At 44.9% G+C, this 18,392-nt stretch overlaps 1 protein-coding gene across 1 annotated transcript; it reads right to left on the bottom strand.

Annotated features, from left to right (window-relative positions):
• Positions 1–9,276: 9,276 nt before the first annotated feature.
• On the bottom strand, positions 9,277–18,097 carry LOC143998333 (histamine H3 receptor-like). The gene is made up of 3 exons (XM_077493954.1): positions 17,732–18,097; positions 12,137–12,303; positions 9,277–10,066 (listed from the first exon to the last, which is right to left on the bottom strand). Exons 1-3 carry the CDS (start codon positions 17,985–17,987, stop codon positions 9,308–9,310), a joined length of 1,182 nt encoding a protein of 393 aa, XP_077350080.1. The 5' UTR covers positions 17,988–18,097; the 3' UTR covers positions 9,277–9,307.
• Positions 18,098–18,392: the final 295 nt, after the last annotated feature.

The raw sequence follows: 18,392 nt of genomic DNA, 5'->3' as shown, positions 1-18,392 counted from the left end.
GTGAAAGGTGGAGAAGGCATTGGGACGGGGAGGGTTCGATGTTGTAAGTGGTAATTTGGGAGGTGATTCGACATACTTCTCTCCAGTAGTCCTGAAGGAGGTTACAGGACCACCAAATATGCAGCGGTGTACCCTTTTCTAGGAGGCATCTCCAGCAGATGTCGGTGGTGTTAGGGGTGAATTTATGTATGAGAGAGGGGGTGCGGTACCACCTCGATTGGATCTTGTAATTATTCTCTTGGGTGCTAACATTGGTGGAGCCTCTGTGGATAATCTGGAAGATGGTGCTCCATTGTTCGTCAGTTATGGATAGGGAAAGATCTTCCTCCCAGCGCTTGCAAGCCAAGGTGGACCCGGGTTGTTCCCCATCCCAAAGCATGCTGTGGGTGAGGGCTATGACATGTCTTTGGGGGGTTGTTTGGGTACACAGTTGTTCAAAAGGGGATAGAGGTCTGGAGCATTGGGAGTCCCTGTTTAAGGATTGCAGAAAAAATGCAATTAAAAGGTAAGTCCAAGATGGAATGGGTGGTCTATCTACGGTGCTGGCAAGAATCGGGGCGGAGACTAGTTGACCTCTCTTGTACAGATGGTAGGCACGTAACCTATCTTGTGGCCAGTGTTCCGACAGATAGTCGGGAGACAGGCCGGGAGGGAAGTCTGGATTACACTTGATCGGAGATAAGGGCCCGGGGATTGAGGAGATTTTCGTTCGAAGGCAAATTTGCTGAAAGCATTTTAGAGTGGGGTGTATTAATGGGTGGAGGGCGACCGAGGCAGGGGTGTGGGCAGGTCTTATCCAGGGTAGAGAGGCTAGTGGTATAGATGAAAAAGATGCTTCCAACGGAACCCATTCCTTATAGGGGTCCTGGACATTCCAATCTACAATCCTGGTCAGGTGGACCGCTCTGTAGTAGTTAAGTATATCTGGGAAGCCCAAGCCTCCTAGATGTTTCGGGCGAGAAAGGGTTTTAATTGAGATTCTGGGTTTCCGGTGTCCCCATACAAATCTAGAACAAATGCTATTATAGGACGTGAAGAAAGATTGGGGGACCTGTATGGGTAAGGTTTGGAGGATATATAGTAGGCGGGGTAGAACGTTCATCTTGAGAACTGCGATCTTACCAAACCAAGATAGGATCTGTTTGTTCCATCTCTCGAGATCCGTCGTCAATTTATGTAGGATGGGGAGGTGGTTTGTCACGTAAAGGTCCGATAACTTCCGTGGTATTTGGGTGCCTAGGTAAGTAATAGAATCAGGTTTCCAGCGTATCTGGAAATTCGATTCGCATTGTGTCTGGACGGTTTCTGGGAGGGAAATATTAAGAGCGTACGACTTAGAGAAGTTTATCTTAAGATTAGATACCTCCTTAAATTTACTAAATTCTGAAAGGACGATTGGAATGGTGGTGATGGGCTCCGTGAGAAACATTAAAATGTCATCGGCAAAGGCCGCGTATTTAAACTCTTTCAGTGGAGTGTGGACGCCTTTGATGTCATTATTCAAGGTGAGGGTCTGGAGGAGAGGTTCTAGCGTAAGGATAAAGAGGATCGGGGAAAGGGGGCATCCCTGCCTCGTTCCATTTCGGATGGAGAAGGCGTTTGACAGAGTGCCGTTGACCCTGACTCGTGCTGTCGGTGTGGAGTAGAGGGACATAATCATATTGGTCATGTGAGGGCCGAGTCCCAAGGAGGTGAGGACTGCTTCCATGTAGTCCCAGGCCACCCTGTCAAACGCCTTCTCAGCATCCAGGGATAGGAAGAAAGCTTTCTGTTTAGTCTGCGTAATCAAATGGTGGATATTGATGGATTTCAGGGTGTTATCCCTTGCCTCTCGCCCGGGGACGAAACCGACTTGATCGGGGGATATAAGGGCCGGGAGGAAAGGGAGGAATCTATTAGCGAGAATTTTTGCAAATATTTTCACGTCTACATTGAGAAGGGAGATCGGCCTATAGCTACTAGTGAGTGTGAGGTCCTTATCTGGTTTGGGAATAACTGTAATGTGGGCTTCTAAAGTGCTGCCGGGAAGAGATTTCGAGATGGGAGTAGAATTGAAGGCCTTCAGGAAGGGCGTTTGAAGTGTCTCCGCAAATAATTTATAATATGCTGAGGTCAGCCCATCAGGGCCAGGACTCTTACCAGGTTTCAGTTGCTTTACGGCTTGTGACCATTCTGTTGAAGAGATAGGGGCTTCCAGGGCTTGGAGGGTGTCTTGGGGGATAGTCTTGAGAGGGAGCTTAGAGAGATACGTCCGGATATCTCCAAGTCGTTTGTGAGGGTCTGGAGTTTGCGGGTTGGAGAGGTTGAGGTTGTAGAGGGAGGTGTAGTAGCGTTCGAACTCCGAAGCTATATCTGTGTTGGTTTCGAGGACCGAACCGGTGGGGGAGTGTATATGATGGATCGTTCGCTTAGCTGCTTTAGATTTCAGGGCTTGGGCCAAAAGATGGCCTGACTTGTTCCCATGCTCGTAGAAGAGCTTCTGGGATAGGGCGAATTTCTTTCTCGTCTGATATCCCAAGATATCTTGGATCTGGGTGCGGACGTTCGTTAATTCAGTATGCGTGTCCAACGCAAGAGTTCTCTTGTGTTGAGTTTCAAGGGACCTAAGCTTGGCAAACAGTCCCGTTAGGGTGGCAGCTCTTTCTTTCTTGAGGGCAGCAGCTAGGGAGATAAATTTCCCTCTTATTACACATTTATGTGCCTCCCACTGGGTAAGGGGGGAGATCCCAGGCGTGTCATTTTCTACGAAATAATTGGTTAGACAGTCACGAATTTCATTAGCTCTGAGTTCGTCTGTGAGAATGCTAGCATCTAACCTCCAGATGGTGGACCGGACAAGTTTTTCAGGGAAAGTGAAAAGGGCTGTGATGGGGTGATGATCCGAGATCGTCATAGGTTCGATTGAGGCATTGGTCAAATGGTGCAGATTATGTTGGGAAGCCATGAGGTAGTCAATGCGGGAATACCTATTGTGTGGGACAGAGAAAAAAGTGAAATCCTTGTCTTTGGGAAATAGAGATCGCCACGTGTCGTGGAGTAATAACTCCTGGAGACTTTTCTTGATTTGTTTAAGGGCACGGAATGTCATGCTGGAGGACCCTGAGGAGGTATCCATTAAAGGATCCAAGGGGGCGTTAAAATCGCCACCGAGGATTAGCATTCCTTCCGAGAAAGATTGTAGTTTGCGCACTACTTTCCGAAAGAAAGGTACTTGGGAGGAGTTGGGGCTATATATATTTGCAAAAGTGAACATTCTATTTTTAAAAGAGCCTTTAATGAAGAGGAACCTCCCATCGTCATCTACTAGGGTATCTGAAAGTTGAAATTCAAAGTTTTTGGAGAGAAGTATGGAAACACCTTTACACTTCGCAGAGGGGCATGTCGCGTGATACTCTACAGGGAAGGCACGGTTGGTTAGTCTGGGGGTAGATTTAGCACTGAAGTGGGTCTCTTGAAGGAGGACCACATCTGCCTTTAGTTTTTGCATTAACGATAGCGTCTGGTGGCGCTTCTCTGGGATGTTTAGGCCTTTGGCGTTAAAGGAGACAAGCTTCAGAGACATATGTTTAGTCTCGTTCCGTAGAGGTGGTACCATTGTGAGCAAGGTAAGTTTAGCTAGATAGTTTCCGGGAGGGGGGTCTCAGGGGAGGGGGAGAGAGAGAGAGAAAGACGGAGAAAAAGGACAGGGAGAAGAGAAAAACAATAAAAGAAATGAAAGTAAAAGAAAAAAAAAGTAGGAGGGGGAAGAGAGAGGAGGAGGGGAGGGGAGAGAGGGGGGATCAGAGGATAGAAGGGGGGTGATAGGGAGTGAGTGAACTTGGGTGGGGTACGGGGGGTGCGAAGCCGGTGGAAGGGTTGAACCTGTCAACCCCTCGGAACTCCGAGAGCAGCACCGGCTGGGTCAACTCTGACTACCAGCGTCCGTTGTTTGGGGGTGGCGGACGAGGTCACTCGAGAGGTGGGAGGTCTCCGTCACTGAGAGACCTAAGGAGGCTGAAGGTCGGCAATTGGTTAATGTGAGGGTGAATTGGGGACTAGAGATCAGCAATAGAGGGACCCCACATGGGGATCTTATATGGAAGAGAGAGGACTATGGGGTGTGAGTACGCCATTTTCCGGTCAGCGAAACCCGAGGGTCAGGGGCAGGTGATAAGGCCCGAGGTCAGTGAAAGATGAGGAGGAGGAGATAAGTGGGAGCAGTAGGTCAAGAAAGTCCAATGAGGTAGGGATAGGGGCTCGTGCGGGATTTGCTGGAGAAGTGGCCAGTAATTAATAGTTCAAAGGGAGAATTAGGCTGAGGTTTCTGAGTTGTATTTCGGGGGGGAATACCAGAGCGGGAGACAAAATAGATGCGCAGGTCTAGCTTCTAGTGAATAAATGATGACTTAACAACTATCATAAACATAAAATCTGAACAACATAACATAACATAATACATGGACAAGTAGGACCGACACCAGGCAAATACGGATGGTCATGTAAGGGCAAATGCGGTAACAACTACACCCGTGCCATATGGAACAAAAATCCGAGATCTTTAAGAGAGAAGGCCGAGTATAAAGAGTCGGGAGTGAGGGCTTGGTTAAATCTTAGGGATGGTGAACAATTCTTTGGGGGGTGTAAATCATATTATGTAAGGCCCAACAAGTACCGGAGGTCTCTATCAATTTGTGCGCAGGGACCCCAAATTAGTAAACTGGGGTGCAGCGTAAGATCCTCAGGCATCGAGGAGAAGCCTCAAGAAGTCGGTCATGTCGCTGGAAGGGTAACGACTAGGAGACTGAGCGACAATGTAGCAATTACAGGGCAATAGGGTTAAAGATCTAGAACTACACAGTACCTCACTCCCGACTCAGTGGGAGTACCCACGTAGTACGATTCATATCATCATCATGCAGGCACATTTCAGTCTAGGTACTAAGAAGGGCAGAGAAGTATTGAAAGAGGGTAAGAGGAGAGAGGAAGAAAAAGAGAGGAAGGAGAATGAAGTAAGGAAGTGAGTGTTAGCAATACCATAAAGGAGGAGAGAGTTCCACGGTTACGTCCACCTGAGACGAGTAGAGATGGGCACAGCGTAGTGGTAGGCCAAAGTCTGAAGAGGGAAGGGCTTACGATAGTCTCAAGAGGCACTTCAAGGCTGTCGTGAGCAGGAGGCCTCGCAGCAGTATAGTGGAAGTCTTGACGGCCTTGAAGCAGAAACATCCGGGAGAAAGGCAGGTGTGGTTCCAGGTGTTCAGGCAGCAGCACAAACGTTGAAGGACAAATCGGGGGCGTCTGTGTTCAAATCGGGGACTGCCCAGCGAAGAGGACAAGTTTTGACTCTGCAAGGAAGGGTGATGTGGGTAGGTCCTGGTCTGGGAATGGGGATCCGTGGACAGGTGGAGGCATCCAGAAGGTGGTCGCCAAGTGAAAGTTCTCGGTAAGGGGGCAAGGTATTCTCTGGGTGTAGAAGTCAGATGGGTTGTGAATGCAGGCTCAGGTGACGGTCAAGTTCAACATTACGAACCGAAGATAGCGTTCAACAAACGGAGGAGGGTGTCTGATCTCCCTCAACTGCGGCGGGGTCTGCGGTGGGCAGGTGAAGCCGTGGGGCTACCGTTTCTTGGCGGTGAAGCACCCCTTGGGGGAGAGTGAGGAGGAGGAGGTCGGTGTTCAGGTCTGCGGCGTCTCCCTATGGCATAGTTGCCGGCTTCGTCCACCCCCTCCATAGAGGTCACCCTGCGGAGAGTAGGCAATCTGAAGTCGCTGTACCAGTCGGGAAGATCAACGGAGGGAAGATCAAGTGCGGTACAAAAGTGGTCTAGATCTTCCGGGACTCGCAGATTTTCTACCCGGCCCTGGTGAGAGACAGAAAGGCAAAAAGGGTATTTCCAACGGTACGGGATGGCTCTGTTTCTCAGTATTTCCAGTAGTGGTCGGAGTTCCCGCCTGCGCTGCAGGGTTATGTTGGAGAGATCCTGGAAAATTTTGATGCTGACTCCTCTGTGGTTAATCTGGTTCCTTTCTCTTGCTTTACGTAAAATGTCCTCTTTTAAAGGAAAGTCAACCATGCAGCATACGACATCCCTTGGGGGATCAGTATCTCGACCTCTGGGGCGCAGGGCTCTATGAATACGCTCAAATGCTACTGGGGTATCTGGGGGTCTTTCCAAGAGGTCATTAAAAATGTGGGTGACTCTTTGGGACAGCAGATTGGGGTCTAAGGACTCAGGTATGCCTCTCACCCTCAGGTTTCGGCGTCTCCCTCTGTTGTCGAGGTCTTCCAAATGCCTATTGATGTCCCTCAAGTGTATAGCGTGGGATTCAGTAAGCTGTTGCACCTGGCATAAGGAGGCATCATGGCGGGTCTGCACAGCTTCCATTTCGTCTACCCTGAGAGACATTGAGTGGATGTCAGCCCTCAAATCAGAGATTGCTGCGGATAGGGTATGTTTTATGTCGGCTGCTACACTGCGCAGATCGTCAATGCTGATTGCAGGCTGATCACGGGGGCTTGCATCGGGCCTAGTGCGCAGCGGGCTCCTGCTGTGCGAGCGTGACTTACTCGAGGCCGCGGCTCGGGAGCTGCTCCTAGGCCGCGACCGGAAGATCTCCGGGATTTGTCTGGGCGGAGGGGCTTCGTGCTCCGGGGGGGAGCGGGGTCTAGCCGCTGACATGCTGGGTTGCTAGGAAGCTCAGTTCAGAGGTATAGGGTCGGTTATTACTTGCCTTCGCTGATGTAGCAGGGTCTCGTGGACGGGAGCTCAGGGATCAAGCGGCCATCTCGGATCAGCGTCAAGCCACGCCCCTCACAGTAGCACTCTCTGATCCTCGCTCACTGCCTGGGATAGCTTCTCCTGATGCCTCCCCTCCAACAACTAGTTTAAGAATTCCTCTAACTTTTTGGCAAGATTCCCCCCAACAGAGATGCACCATACCCATTTAGATGCAATCCATGCGTGCTTTAGAACCAGTAACCAACTGAAAATTTTGCCTAGTTCTCTAGGAACCCAAAACCCTACTTTCTGCACCAGTTCCTCAACCACTTGCTAATTTCCCTAAGCTCCTGTTGCCTCTATGGTGTGGCTCGAGGTATAGGCAGAATTTCTTAGAATACTGTCTTGGAAGTCCTTTTCTTTAACCGCTTCCTGACCAACCGCCGCAGTTATACTGTGGCAGGTTGGCTCCCCTGCGCGAGCCATCATAGCTATACGTCGGCTCGTGGGGTTGGGATAGCGGGCGTGCGCACACCCGCTGCACAGCGGGGGTGCCGGTGCTCATGCCCGATGGTCGCGATGACCACCAGCCATGAGCGATTGTGAGCAGGAGAGACAGAACAGGGATGAATGTGTGTAAACACACACTTCCCTGTTCTGTTCTGACAGGAGTGACAGATCGTGTGTTCCTATTAGCTAGGAACCAAGATCCGTCACTTCTTCCAGTCAGTCCCCTCCCCCTTCAGTTAGAATCACCTTCCAGGGAACACAGATAACCCCTCGAGCGCCCCCTAGTGTTAACCCCTTCACTGCCAGTGACATTTTTACAGTAATCAATGCAATTTTATAGCATTGATCGCTGTATTTATGCCAATGGTCCCAAAAATGTGTCAAAAGTGTCCTATGTGTCTGCCATAATGTTGCAGTCATGATAAAAATCGAAGCTTACCACCATTACTAGTAAAAAAAAAAATAATAATAATAAAAATGCTATAAATATATCCCCTATTTTGTAGACGCTATAACTTTTGCGCAAATCAATCAATATACGCTGTTTGCGATTTTTTTTACTAAAAATATGTAGAAGAATACATATTGGCCTAAACTGAGAAAAAAATTGTTTTTTTATATATTTTTGGGGGATATTTATTATAGCAAAAAGTAAAAAATAATGCGTTTTTTAAAAATTGTAGCTGTTTTTGTTTATATCGCAAAAAAATAAAAACCACAGAGGCAATCAAATACCCCGAAAAGAAAGCTCTATTTGTGGGAAAAAAGGATGTCGATTTTGTTTGGGTACAACATCGCATGGCCGCACAATTGTCAGTTAAATCGACGCAGTGCCGAATCCCAAAAGGTGCTCTGGTCAGGAAGGGGGTAAATTCTTCTGGGGCTGAAGTGGTTAACATAGCTCCTCAGTCCCTGAAATCATTTTTAGGATGCTCCAACTACATCTAACTTCATCTAACTTCGTCATTGATTCCAATGTGCACCCAGACATCTGGGTCCTCCCCAGTCCCACCCAACAGTCTGTCCATCCGATCCACAAAGCCAAAGCTGAGCACACGATAAACAACATACTGAGGTATGAACTGCCCAATTGGATGTTCTTTAGATTCCTCCAGATACACCATGCACTGCAGACCCAGTTACCTCAACATATTACCATTGAGTACCATGTTATTGAAAGTTTCCTAAGGTCTGAGAGTGAATATAAACCTCTTTATTCCCTCTACTTACACCTTTCTCGGCTCGACACATCTAGAGTAATCAAACTCTTTTCAATATGGCAACAGGACATACCTACATTAGAAAATTATTAAGAATTAAGAAGAGGGCATATAACAATACCATCAATTGATGATGTCGGCAAGAGATAGATATGTTCAACTGAAATTTCTACATCAAGCTTATTATTCAACCCACAAACTCTCTTGAATCTACAGCTTGTTGGAGGCTGTGTTCCAAAAGTCTCTCTTACACTTGTACATTTTAGCATATGGTGTGGTCGTGCCCCTGTATACAAGAGTTTTGGCGTATGGTAGTATATTTTTTCCCCTGCAGATGCCACTCAACCGTAGCGGCATTGCAACTAGAGGAGAAGTCAAGAGGAATATGGCTCATTTATGGTTTCCTGGATCACTGGGGAAGTTATGTAATTGGATGCTACTTCCCCATATGACTCTGGCAGACATCTTGGGTCAGGCAGAGCCTATTTAAGGCCCTGTTTCCCAGGCTTGGTGTACATTCTGTGTGTGGGTAGTGTAGAGACAGACCAACTGTCTGACAGGGACAGCATCAGCAGTGGGGGGAGGTTCCTGATGAGTAGGGAAAGAGCAGGGACAAGCTATCCTTAATGGAAGCCTTCCTGTTTTGGCGCAGACTGGCCAAGCCGCATTCTTCTCTCGAGTCAGACACTGTCATAGCATGTGAGACCTGCTGCTACTTTCGGCAGGACAGGGTGTGAATAACCCCTTGTGGGTGGTGGGGAAGATAGGACAGAGGAAGATTTCTTATAAAGCAAGAATAATTGACACAAGGGATGCATCATACTAACTGTAATGTATGAATAATGTTTTTTTTTTTTTTTGTATGAATGAATAATTTAGGTTTTACACAGTCAACAATTTGAGGCACAGTTGCCATAACAAGCTAAAGGCTTTTCTAAAACTTTTGTGACACATTGGATAAAGTATAGGGTTAATTGCTGAATTTAAATATAACATCCAAACCGTAACGTAGTACCAATACGAAGCACCACAATCATAGGGACATGCAGTGCTTATGATTATCACTAAACTGTATGGCATCCAACATACAGCAAAAACTAAAACCAAAACTGCTAGAGATTTAGCCACATTCTTGTCCCTGGATAATTTAATAACACAGATATTGTAATTACTTGGCATTCTACTTATCTGATCAGCTTGTAAAGAAGAATTCCTTTTACATGCAACACCTAGTCTAATAACTTTATCTTCTCTTTTCCATCTTTGTGTTGAAATATCTTTTACCCCATCTACAGAAGCTAACACTTGATTAGTTGCTATGATGAATGGTTTGACACTTGATTTTTCTCCTGTTGATATAGAAATAGTGGATTGTCTTTTTTTCATCTTGCGTTTGGTGATGTTCCAGTAAATGCTCAGATTAAAGAATGAAATGCTTATTAATGGAAGAAAGAAATCAAAGACTGAAGTGATTAAATTGAAGTACCAAGTGTCAAATAATCCCATCCTACATACATTCTCTATGTTATCCCCTTTACCCACAAGGATAGATGGACTGTAAAGAAGGAAGGACATTATCCAGACTGCAGTTATTTTCAAAAAAGCCTCGCTGTGGTTCTTTTGTGAAGATCGGTAGAGAACCTGTTGAAAACAAAGGTGTTTCTTCACTGTCATCTCATCAGTCACTCTCATCAGTTCTGGTTATGATATAGAAAAGTACCTTATCTGTTAATATAAGCAGCGCATCTTTAATTTCTTTGTCTTATTTGTTGCAAAAAAAATGGCATTATGTGTTTAACTTATTTGTACATATTAAAAGTCTATCTGAATTTTCAGTTTAATATAAACTGAAAACAAAATATATTTCAGGTACATCAAAACAAAAGGTATGCAAAAAGTTACCTGAGTAGAAAAGTCTGTACCCTGCCAGCAATCTGCAGAGAAGGACCCTTGCTACCTATGTGAAATGCTTCTGTGGTCTCTATGCAGAGGTCCGACACATCGATCGCTGAGTCAGACCTATCTGCAATCAACAAAACTCATGCTCCCTGCTGATAGGAGAGCTCTAGCTCTAATGCAACAAGGGGCGTGTTGGAACACAACATTGAGACAACTGCTTCCACACAGAGAGCAATTGTCCACCATGCTGAAAGGTGTCAGACTTTTCTACTCAGGCTGTGGCTTTCAAAAGTAAATTAAAGTGGTTATAAAGTCAGAGTAGGATTACTGCCAGAACCTCTGTTATACCAATGTATACTACACAGTGTGTGTGTCTGTTTAAAATGATGCCAATAAATACCTTATTTCAGATCGCCTCTGTGCTGTCATGTGACGTCCCACTGCTCTCCTCCCCTGATATAAGGGCTATAGCGGGAGGGGATGAGATTCCCCTCTGATGGCAGCCGGGAGGCCACGTGATTGATGTGCTCAGCCCCTTCCACTGTAGCCCTTAGATCGGAGAGGATAGCGGCGAGAGATCACGTGACTACACAGAGGTAGTCTGAAAGAAGGTATTTAGCAGCATAATTTTTAACAAATATTTACACTGTGTAGTATACCTTGCTATAACAGAGGGGCTGGCAGTAATCCTACTCTGACTTTACTGCCAGCTACTAATAGGGGCAGGAGGGGAGAGGCAGGGAGGAGATCGCTCACACACAGGAGCTGGCAGGCAGGGGGGTAGGGAGAGAGAGGAGAGATTGCGTGATGATGGAGGCATGTAAACTGATCACAGTATCATGAATCAGCAGCCATGGTTACCATGGTCATTTTACATAGGGTGACACATGAACAAGCAGGATCAACCAGGTTCTTTTACAGCATAGAAATGGACAGATTAGACAGCACAAGAACTATGCTGTTTAATAAGAAGCTTGTTCAATAAGGCAAAGAGCAAAGTTCAGTTGCCCACATTTTCCAATCAGACCAGATTAATTACTATTCACTACTACATTACTGCCTTTTTAACAAAAAAAAATACATTTTCTAATTAGATTGTTAAATATTTTAACACTACATTAGCAAAAAAAAATACTAAATGCACAATACATTGGGCCATAGCCTTTAATTGGCGCTCCACTACGGTACCTTGGCCACAAATCCTCAACCGCATGATGAACATCAAACTTTCAGAAAGAATTCACCACATGCTATACGACTCAATGCCCCTTTACCAAAAGAAGTGGATGCCATGGGATACCGCTCTTTTAATTTAAGAGAGAATGGGAGGTATGGGGTGAGAAAAGGGGAACCTAGGCTCAGCTTTTTACTATCTTCCACCCCCCCGCCGCAACATTCAAGTATCAATTGCTATATAACCCTTCCCACCTCTACCACTTATATATAGCCAACAATACAACAATGTGCAAATTTACAGATTCTTTTCTATTATTCATTTAACCATAATCCTTGTTATATTCCTGTACTACATTTATTGTTATTATCATATACTTTTATACCTGTACCTTCGCTTAACTGTTTTATACTCTGACCTTACAAATAATAAAAATCGTTTGTAAACAAACAAAAAAAAATACTAATAAATTGAAGAAAGGGGTAATTATTACTTTCCCTTTCACTTATTTTTCTCAATGGAGAATAATGGGATCCTCCATAGAAGTGGACTTTAAAATATAATTTAGTAAGGTACCACACAATTACTTTTATTTTTATGTCCATATGGATAAAGCTTGACAAACAATGTATACTTACAGCCTTTGTTACAGAAATAAATCTGTCATAACTAATCAAAGTCACATTAAGTGCTGAAGCTGTGCACATAGTATAATCCGCAACAAGCCACAACTTGCAGAGATGTTTTCCAAGCATCCATTTTCCTGTCAACATATATGGGACGTACAAAGGGGATGTGAACGCACCTGAAAAATAACACATTTCTGTATTGTTCATTATTATCATTACTGCACAAACTCTGGCAATCAGGTTACATAATTAGTCCGGTTGAAAAAAGACAAACATAAGAGAAAAAAGTCCATCTGGTTCAACCAATAGAAAATATAATTCCCTATAAATATACAATCCCATACTCACAGTTTTTCCAGAGGAATGCAAAACCCTATGAAGCATGAGTCATTTTTGGACTTTCTACTTTATTCATTGGCTCCAAGGTTGGCATGAATGTCATTTAAATTCCTAATTTAATCAAAATTAAAGTGTATTCTAAACTTAAAGCTCTGCTTAAGTCATATAAATAAATACATAGTCATATAGAGTATTAACAACCCCAATTTTCTTTTAACAAAACTTTTATTGGAAGGAAAACAATATGGCATATACATGAGTAAAACCATACACACATCATACCAATGAAGTCATTGCATGGTCAAAAGTAAGACATAACACAGCCACGTAGGGGTGGATAAGAACATTTAGAGACAAATAAGCATTGTGGCAGGATGTGCACCTGCCACTCTTTAAAATGGTGGTTTACGCCAGATATTGTAGGAAGCAAGCACACTAATGGCATAGGTGTGTGCTGGCTTCAAATGAGAGCCAGGGATAGTTTAGAGCCCTACCCACTTTAGGGGGTAAGTGTGTGAAGGGAGCCATGAGAGGTGCTGGTATGCACCATGGTATCCAGTTTGGGACAAAGCAAGGCTCAAGCCTAAGAGAGAGTCCATGAGGGACAGAGCAGTTAGGAAGCTGTAGAGAGGATCCATGAGGGACAGAACAGCTAGGAAGCTTGAAGGAAACTGCAGAGCTGAAGTGCAGCATCTGTGCATTAACACTGGGATGTGTTTCGTGGTCAGGAGGACCAAAAAAGTACAAATGGTCCAGAAGACCCTGAAGAGGTACTAGGAGCAGTAAAGCTTGAATAAAGGGGCATGCTGGGAACTCTGATGTAAGTGGGGGCTCTGGTTAACAGAGACCCCCTTCTATCAGAGTTCTCCTGTACATCAGAGACTGCAACATTCCCTCTTACATCAGAGTTCCCTCTGTACATCAGTGTTCCCCCCAACATTAGAGTCCTCAGGGTTCACCTTTACATCAGAGTCTGCAGAGTCCCCCTTACAGTGTAAGAGAACTCTGCAAGTTCAGATGTAGAAGGGAACTCTGCAGATTAAGATGTAAAGGGGAAATTTGTGGGTGTCACGTACCTTGTGGCAGAGCCTAATGTGCAGAAGGAGACCTCTCATACAGCCCTGGCTCAGGGACCACTGGACAGTGGTTGCGAGAGCGCAGTGAGGTAGGAGTGCCTGCGAGATCCTCCATTTACGGCAAAGACGTGTGGCCAATGAGTCACCAGACTAGACTGGATCATTGAGCAGCAGATGACAGCAGGAACGGCAGGTGCAGACATGCAGGACAGTGTCACCAGGCACCGAACCAAGCATGAAAGCTAGAAGACTGGAACGGGGTCAGACAAGCCGGATGGGTCACCAATAATCAGACATGGCATAAACAGCAGGCAGAGAATAGTCAGTATGCAGGCAAAGGTTGGCAACAGGATATCAGGCAGAACAACAAGTATAACAAGGAAAGCCAAAGTCAGGACTGGAGATAAGCAAGCGTGCTCAAAAAAGCCGGGTCAATACAGGAATCATACAGACACAGTAACAGAACTCAGGTAAAGCTGCAGACCAAACAAATATAAAGAGATTTCCAAGCTCAAACTTACCAACCACCCAGTGACCAACCGAACTGACCTATCTAACAATATGCAACAGCGGTTTAGTTGCACACATTTGCGAATACATGCATAAGCTGCAGGCCTCACCAAGGCACCCTTTTTCCTGCAGTCCCTAACTACTGAAAGTCTCCATCTTGGAAGCACATGCATTTATAATGAATAGGTAGGGGACAGATGAGCCTGGAAGGAGCCCCCCTCCTTAAAAGTACAGGGTCACACTGAACGCTGTCCTTATATAGGCCATTTTGGCACCACTGTTAAACTGCTAATGCGCGGGTTCACATCTGATGAATATTTGTGCTCATGCACACATTTTGTGCAGCAGGTAACCACAGCACTGCGCATGCACACCTGCCTTCTTCTGGGATGTCCCTGACAGCGGGTTCAGATGTAAAGGGAAACTGTGCAGATTCAGATGTAAAGGGAAACTAGTAAAGGGGAACTAGTGGGGGAACTGTATAGACGTAATCTGTATAATTAGAGATGTTTGTGAAAACAACATTTGCCATGAGCTGCTAAAGTGTTTGGGTTTGGTTTGAAGAGAAGATGGCAACCCTACCCAAGGCGGCAGGAAGAGGGCCCACTACAGAACATGTGAAAGGTTCCCATTGCGGGACCATTATAAAGGACCCCACAATGGGAGTACAGGGACCCAAGCTCAGAGAGAAGGGCACTGAAGGTTATAGTTACGCCTCTGCTTTAAGGTAAGTATTAGTCAGCTCTACATGTTGGGTTACTTGATTTTGCAAAAGGGGAACAGTAAACAGCACGCTTAGAGACCACATTAAAGAGGAAGTAAAGGCACTTTAAAAAAAAATGCAACCTGCAAGGCAAAGGCATAATGAGCTAGTATGCATAGCATACTAGCTCATTATGAATAACTTACCTGAGAACGAAGCCCCCGAAGCGGTCCTCCTTCTTCATCTTCACCGCTGCAAGGTATCCCGGAGTGACTTCCGGGTCTCGCTGCTCCGGCGCTGTGATTCGCCGGAGCCACGATGACGTCACTCTCGCGCATGCGCACAGGAACCGATACGAACGGCATATCACCGTGATCTGCGGCCTGCTCAGTGCACCCGCGCACCGCTGTCTACGCCACGTGCGCCGTAGACAGCGGTGCCTGTCTTTTTGTAAATATCTCCTAAACCGTATAGGTTTAGGAGATATTTCTTGGACCTACAGGTAAGCCTTAATCTAGACTTACCTGTAGGTCAAAGTGGTTTGTAAGGGTTTACAACCACTTTAAGTAGCATTATATAGCTAAAACCATATTTTTGTAGATGTTTTATGTAAATGTCTTGTAAAAAATGACACTACCAAAAGTATCGGGATGCCTGCCTTTACACACACGTGAACTTTAACGGCATCCCAGTCTTAGTTGGCCCACCCTTTACAACTATAACAGCTTCAACTCTTCTGGGAAGGCTGTCCACAAGGTTTAGGAGTGTGTCTATGGTACCCACCCAAAACACACTCATCCGTGTCTTTATGGACCTTGTTTGTGCACTGGTGTCGTGTGTGTCAGTCATGTTGGAACAGGAAGGGGCCATCCCAAAACCGTTCCCACAGAGTTGGGAGCATGAAATTGTCCAAAATGTTTTGGTATGCTGACACCTTAAGAGTTCTCTTCATTGGAACTATGGGCCCAAGCCCGCCAAAACCCTAAAAAACAACCCCACACCATAATCCCCCCACCTCCATCAAATTTATTGGACCAGTGCACAAAGCAAGGTCCATAAATATATGGATGTGCAAGTTTGGGGTGGGGGATCTTGGCTGGCCTGCACAGAGTCCTGACCAGTGGCAGCTGGTGCTCAAAATTTTTGGGGGGGCGCAAACAAACTGAAAAATTCCGAAAAAAAAGCCCCATCAAAATGCAGCCACTGTGCCCATTAAAACGCAGCCGCTGTGCCCATTAAAACGCAGCCGCTGTGCCCATTAAAACGCAGCCACTTTGCCCAGTAAGTATAATAAGACATAAGTAATATGCAGTGTGAGGCAAGCTTTATTTCCTGTAGCCAAGAGACCTTAAAGTGTAATGGGGCCATTTATAAATTAAAATAGAATCTCTCAAGCAATCCTCCTTTTTTTAAGTCCTCCAAATTGCACAGATACAGTGTAAAGCAGATACAGGTACATTGCATTTTACTTTCTTTGTATGTTTCTCAGTAAATTTTGTGCCACTCACTGTGTGTTCCTGTTGCATTCTGAATCATTTAAAATAAAGTGAAAAACCATCAACTGCATAGAGCCTGAGAGCAAGATTTCCTTGTGACTCAAAATGAAGCTGTCCCTGCAAATAAGACCCTGTATCTCCTACTGCTGATCTCTGTGCCCCAAGTGCTGCCACTGTGCCCCCCGCCCGGCACTTACCTTTTATCGGGTGACGGCGGCAACGGTGTCCTCTATTTCTTCTCCTGCCCGCTCCTCCTCTCATTCTCTGCTATGATTGGATGCCTGATAGGCACCCAATCACAGCGCCTGTCGTTTCAGCCAATCAGGGCACAGGTAACACAGACCTGTGCACCTGATTGGCTAAGGGGCGGTACAATGTTAGCAAAGCGAATTCCTTTGGTTTGCTAAAATACTGCTGAGTGACAAGGAACACACAGCGTTGCGCCCGCTTCTCACTGTTTTGGACGCCTATTAGAGCTCTAATCAGGTGATTCCAAAAAACACCCCCACCGCTGTAATTCAGGTGCCCCATGACTGAAAAGGGGCCAAGCACCTGAATAGGGGGTGTCAGCAGCAACCATAGATAGATTCATGCAATGCATGAATCTATCTATGGTGATTAGAGAGTGACAGGAGAGTGGGGGTGGCGCTCCTGCGCCCTTTATGGACACACCGCCACTGGTCCTGACCCCCAACCCAATAGAACACCTTTGGGATGAATTGGAGCAGAGACTGCAAGCCAGATCTTCTTGTCCACATCAGTGCCCGACCTTACAAATGCACTTCTGGAAGAATGGTCAAACATTCCCATAGACACACTCCTAAACCTTGTGGACAGCCTTCCCAGAAAAGTTAAAGCTGTTATAGCTGCAAAGGGTGGGCTAACTCAATATTGAACCCTACGGACTAAGATGATGCCATTAAAGTCCATGTGTGTGTAAAGGCAGGTGTCCCATTACTTTTGGTAATATAGTGTATGTGTATCTACTAATAACCCAGAAAATAACCCGTAGATGAACCAAATATAGCTAATATATCTCATACAAATGTACAGTCTCACTGGCAGCCCTAATTTTGTTAAATGTTCAAATAGTATCCAAGGCTACTGTAAATCAGTGATTCCTGGGCTGCAACTGAACAAGCATATGCAGATGTCAGCAAACTCTGATGGTTCTTATGGTAGCCTCTCAGGTGCAGAGTTAAATATATCTGGTATAAAGACTATTGTGTTGCATTAAGAAAGAGTTGTGCATAAGCTGCATACACACTATACAATTTTCTTTAGATTGTTTTGTTTAGATTTACCAAAACCATATAATATGAGGTCAAACCTTAACACTTTCAGTTTGTATGCAATCAGGCAGGCCCTTGCACTACATGGTTTTGGTAAACCAAACAACAAAAGTGTGTATCTAGCTTTAGTCATTGCTTTGCACAAAGATTGGACAAACAATGCGGTGTTAAAATAATGCCTGACTTACCAATGAAAAAATCACAAATGGCCAGGTTGAGAAGGAAAAAATTACTCTGCGTTCTGAGCCTTTTGTCTACAATGAATGCTAACATAACTAGAATGTTACCAAAAATTGTAAGTAAAATGAATAAAGATAAGAAAAGTATTATAAATATGGTTTTCATGTCAGATTGAAATTGTACTTCCAAATCTTCAGTGACATTAAGAATCAGTAAAGTTACATGAGTTGCATTGTTCAGATAATTAGCGTTCTGAATTTGCATTCTCTAACACCCTAACCAATGAAAATCCACATAAAGCAGTTTCATATACTGTTCTAATCTATACAGTTCTGTAGAATTCGATAGAGAGCATCTTCCTATCCACCTACAGTAACCAGCAACACTAATGTCTGTCCTGTATTCCTATTCGCAGCAGTTTTTATTTTTCTAGGAAACTCCCAAGGCGCAATTACTATTTAAATTTACTGGTACATTTACAATAAATAGAAAGAACCTTTTAACTGGTTTCCCTATGGAAGAGCAATTAACTTTTGGTAACGATTAACTATTCATGTATAGTAAAGTAAAAATGTAAGAGATGCCTTTTATCTGGTTAAATGGGACCTTGAAGAAATAGGCATACCCTGAAAATCTTGCTCTACAAAATTGTATGTTGGTGCAAATAAA

The sequence above is a fragment of the Lithobates pipiens genome, unplaced genomic scaffold (assembly GCF_037356315.1).
Source record: "Lithobates pipiens isolate NorthernLeopardFrog02 unplaced genomic scaffold, aLitPip1_a1.2 Scaffold_19, whole genome shotgun sequence".
NCBI lineage: Eukaryota > Metazoa > Chordata > Amphibia > Anura > Ranidae > Lithobates > Lithobates pipiens.
The sequence above is the reverse complement of the archived record's forward strand: the minus strand, read 5'-3'. Positions and strand labels throughout refer to the sequence as shown.

Coding starts and splice junctions, on each gene's coding strand:
- LOC143998333 (XM_077493954.1), bottom strand. CDS start 17,987: ATGCAAATTCAGAACGCTAATTATCTGAACAATGCAACTCATGTAACT. Junction 12,304..17,731: donor CATTTGTGATTTTTTCATTG/GTAAGTCAGGCA, acceptor GTTATTTTTCAG/GTGCGTTCACATCCCCTTTG. Junction 10,067..12,136: donor TTATTTCTGTAACAAAGGCT/GTAAGTATACAT, acceptor TGTTTTCAACAG/GTTCTCTACCGATCTTCACA.